The following is a 5,000-nucleotide window of genomic DNA, read 5'->3' as shown; positions in this document are numbered from 1 at the left end:
GGCCATCGTCAACAACGCAAAGAGGAAAATAAAATGAAGATGGAAATAAAATAATGTTCATCTCCGAAAAGGTACTGAGTACATCAAGCACCTTCCTGTGTGTAGCTCTGTCTTTCTTGTGGAAAACTCCACAGAAAAACAATGTCCAGCTTGTTGAAACTGAAACTGCTGCTCGGTTGAAGTCGTTCCGGGAAGACATCTATTCAAGACCTCAATGATCCATTCTCAAGAACCATCGTAAGAAAGTAAATCACGTCACGTTAGTGATGAGAATTCGCTCACGACACAGCTCTGCTTTGCTCCAATGCTTGCCCTATACGACTGCATGAAACCATGCAAGATAGCATTGGGAAGGTTATAACCTGGATGCATGATTGGAAGTAGCAGCCAAACGTTGATAAAACGGCAGCTATGTACATTTCCCCTTCTCCCCCTTCCCTGCCACTTTGTTTTCCTTCTTCAAGTGTTGCTATTCGTATTGTTGAAGATCATAAGCATCTTGGCGTTGTTATTGACTTTAAATTGTCGTGGTCACCCCATGTGCAGTATGTCTGCAAGCGCACAAGCTCCATCCTTGGGGCTCTTCAAGCCCACTGTAGACATCTTCCTCTTTCTTGCAAACGTTTGTTTTATCGTTGCTATATATTGCCCTTACTTGACTACTGTGATACTGCGTGGTCTGGCATAACTACTACTGTATTGAACAAGCTAGAAACTAGGGGTGAAACAATTATACCGAATACTCGAGTACTCGCTCGGATTTTTCAAACATAATCGTACTCGGAATAAAACAGAGTACTCGTTCATACATGGTACATGCATTTACCACAGAAATCTGCAGTTTCAGAGCAGCAGTTGGCAGATATTGATGTGCAGACTGTGTGGTGAACATTTCTTCACGAGTAGAGAGAGCCCAAATGACCCACCAACCAATATACCAACCAATATACCCGAGAAAAATGACCGCTACTCGGTTCAATCAGGGTTGTATCATGTGATTTTAAGGCCCTTGGTGTGCAATTTTTAGGAGATGAAGAATACTCGAATACTCGAATATTCGATCGAACTCGGGATCTCAGTGCCAACTTTCACCCCTACTAGAAACCCATAACCGCATGCTCCTTAAAATCTTATTATTTTAGCAAAGATCGTCGCTTTCCCTCCGCTAGCCTTACGAAATTGCCAAGATCAGTCCCCTTTCCACTCGACATAAGTACCACCTCTGTGTTCTCATACATAAAATATTACTAACTAAAATACCCTTGCATATGCAGGCTTATAATTGGTTCTCGGAAACACGGAATACCCGGAACTCATTCAGTCTCCCACGCGCTGCCTCCACCCTATTCACTAGATCCCCGATCTTTGCTGGCTATGTGTTTTGGGCAACATTACCAACGCAGGCCAAGACCAGCATATCGATGGATAATTTCGTTGCTAAAATCTCTGCTCAATTATAGGTTTCATGTATTTGCATGACATCCTGCTGGTTTGTCTCCTCCTTTGCCTTCTTGCCGCTAGGGTTTATAGGGTTTATCGGGTGTTAGCGGCCGTCGTGAGTTCCCTTCGGGAACGGACACAATAATTTACTTTTCTTTTTTTTGCCTTCTTTGCCTTTCATTTGTATTCTTTTATCTGTTTTACTGCTGTGGTTGGCTTTCACCCTTGTCTCAGTTTTACTGGCCGTTATCATGATGTGCCATGAGATAATGATATAAATACAAAAAAATACAGAATGGCGACGTAGACCAGAGAAGTGTGAGTGTCTTGTTTTGACTGCAGGAAATTGCACTTCAAATATTGTGGCTCGACGTAACGCTTGCACGGTTTATTGCTTCGAACACATCTTCATTCCTACTCCCAAACTAGCTCTGTAAAATCCGTTGATGTGAGTAACATTATGGTCTTTCTCGCTGTGCTGCTATAACATGTACCGGTATATATTTGCAATAGTAACTTTCAGTACAACTCCCCAGATCCGGACGTCCCTAATCCGGGCACCTTTCTGACCCATCGAGAGCCCCCAAAAAATGGCATTTCTACGAAAAAAGGCCCCAAAAACTATTGAATGGTATAAAAAAATGTTTACTGCAAGTATGTATGTTTTGAGTTACTGGCAATTCCTAGTTACGGGCAGTGCTTGGTCCCATCGTGCCCGGATCTGGGGAGGTCTACTGTACATGCATATTGTGTACCGTTCACTGTCTTCTTGTCAGTTTTTTCTTGGGCGACCCTCCACACCTTCACTTGTCCAGTATGTATTTTCCTTCTGCTTTTAAAATTGTTTTTAGAAATATTCACTACCTAACTTCTTGTGATTGCTGGTGTACAGCTTGCTTGCTAATTTATCAGAGCACACCAGACAGGTAAATCTCTATGTATGTCTGACCAGATACTATTGATCTGGCAGGCCTCTTCGACAAGAACTTTGGCTGCATAAGGTTTAGAAGTGGGTGCCCAGTGGCCTGAAGGAACTAATCATGTTTGCGATCAGTACCACAGCATGGGTACGGTTCTTCAGTTTTCGTACCAGCAATGGTGGCATGTGGCTTGTTTGAAAGCGTTACAAAAATACCTAGATTCTACCCGCGACTGACTGCTCACGGGGAATTACAGTTGCCACAATGAATCCTACAGTGCAAAGCACTCCGTGAGCAGCAGTCACAAACTATGTACTCTGCACACTCTGTGCTGCGCTGACGAGTCCACAAAGGACGAAACAGTTCTGTCCGCAGATTGAGTACTCTACACACATATACTTCTGAAGTACATCTACATGTACTTTGATATTTTTTTGAAGTATGTTAATGTGTGGCTGGTCGTGGAGTTTCGTGAACCAATTTGTGACTGGCCATGGGGAGGGGGGCTGTGACTGTTTGACTGGTCTCTGAGTCCTACACGCACTGTAAAAGCAGAAATTTTCGGTGGTGTAATATTTTCGGTATTCTCCAAAATCGGCGGTTCGGTAGAGGGAAATGTTCGGTAAAACCCGTTCTCCAGGTAAGTGTGCTAGTACTACATGTATACAGTATCGGTTGTACCGAAATTTTCGGTGCGTTTTATTTTCGGTAAAACCTGTCGGCACCGAAGTTACCGAAAATAAAACACCACCGAAAATTTCTGCTCTTACAGTATGTAATCCATGCGAGCCACTGCACCTTTTGGTTTCACGTACTCTCCATATGCGGAGCATGTTACCGGTATAACCACCAGCAGGGGCGGATCCAGGGGAAGGGGGGGGTTCCTGGAACCCCTAAATTTCGCAAAGGTACCACTGGCAACTATATGCATGTACATGTGCATGTATCAGCTATTCAGTTTTGGCTACACTGGAACCCCTGTGGAGATCTCTGGATCCGCCCCTGACAACACGGTAGACAACAGTTCCTATGACCGAGGCTAGATGTACCGAAAATTACTGTTGATCCACACCGTGTCGTTTCCCAGGTTGTTTTTCGGAAGGGGGGGGGGGATAGATAAAGTAGTTCAAAGCGAAGTACGATGTGCAACAAAGCAGATCAGACCTGGCATGCTGGATTGTACACATTTTCATCCTGCACTCGCACGCATAGTGTACAGCAGTACATGTGCTGGTTCAACAAACATCGTACATGTATTTCGTTGTAGACGCCGACACAGCTTCATAGGCAGAAAATCGACAGGGGGCGGAAATTAGAGCAGGGGGCGGAAATTGGAGCAGGGACGGATCAACGGTACTTTACGGCACACAAACACTAGATTGAGTAGCTTCACATGTGGAGGACTGGAATAGTAGACTAACACTGTGCTTAGAACTGGCACGTGCGTACCAAAAGTACATGAAACCCGGAGTGTGCAGCGTGTGACCTTTTCTGGGTGCCCGTCACGGCGAAATTTCCTGGATTGCATCATAATTGACGCGGACAAGCGACGGGAAGTGGCGTAGTGCGCGCTACTGAGCTGCAGTTGCGCAGAGGGAGATCCGCTTCAAGTGCTTGAATTGTGCGTGTACGTACTACATCGCCAGCATGATGCAATCCCAGAATTTCGCCGTGACACAAACCCATTCGAGCTACCCACTCTGGATTTCATGTACTCTTGATTACACTGCACCAGTCACACTTGACATCGGATATAAAGTACAGATTTTACGACCCTCGGAGGAACACTAAACTGCAGTTTCACTGCACAAACTCACTACTGAGCACACTCAAACACCACTCACATGCAGCGATCCGTCGAAAGAGGCCACAGCACCGGTGCGCTCCACCAGGTGAACAAAGCTGACCGGCTTCTGGTGCTTGCGATAGTCATGTCGCGACGACATGCAGCTGCTCCCGTCGCCGTTGTTCGCCAGGCTCCACAGGCGCACGGTCTTGTCGCGGCCACCGCTCAGCAGCAGATGCTCTTGCGGATGAACATGCAGGCATCGCACGGTACCAGAATGCCCTGGGAAACACACACACACACACACACATGCACACTTGTACTTGCTCACTGCCAAAACTGGTCACGTGGGTCTCCCGGGAGAGGAGAGAGAGATTCAAAATGAATCTTGGAAAGATGACTCAATTGGCCATTGAACCGCCCAACGGCCGACACCACTTGACCCCCCCCCCCCCCCCACACACACACACCATGCACATGCCGTCAACGTGGCAGAAAACCCAATACCGTATTCAATTAAAAGCTATGCTTCACCAGCACAGCTACGGCTGTCCTTGTAGCAGCATGGCATACTAGAGATGTTGGCCAACTTCGGAAAAACCCGGTTCCCACTCTAATAAAATCGGGCGCTAAATTGTCCCAGCGCTCTAAAGTGGCGTGCTCAATCGTGCGGGCTCAATAGCCTGGCTCTGAAACAGGCGCGCTGGATCGGATACTTGCTGTTTGATACGCTGCACTACTTTTCAAAGTGTGTGCATTATGATTTATCATATTCGAAGCATAGTGCACGCCTGCGATTCTAAACCTGAAATAGCGCATCTACAGTGTGCCCTATACTCTGGACAATACCAAGA

General features: G+C 46.2%; 1 protein-coding gene across 1 annotated transcript in view; it reads right to left on the bottom strand.

Annotated features, from left to right (window-relative positions):
- The window catches only part of LOC135827019 (WD repeat-containing protein 81-like), a 31,933-nt gene that overhangs the window by 7,827 nt on the left and 19,106 nt on the right, over positions 1–5,000 (bottom strand). Inside the window, exon 14 of the mRNA XM_065339797.1 lies at positions 4,205–4,428. Coding sequence (XP_065195869.1) covers positions 4,205–4,428 — 224 coding nt within the window. The remainder of the gene's footprint in view (positions 1–4,204; positions 4,429–5,000) is intronic.

This window comes from Sycon ciliatum, chromosome 1 (assembly GCF_964019385.1).
Source record: "Sycon ciliatum chromosome 1, ocSycCili1.1, whole genome shotgun sequence".
NCBI lineage: Eukaryota > Metazoa > Porifera > Calcarea > Leucosolenida > Sycettidae > Sycon > Sycon ciliatum.
This window is presented reverse-complemented; position numbering and strand designations above follow the sequence as displayed.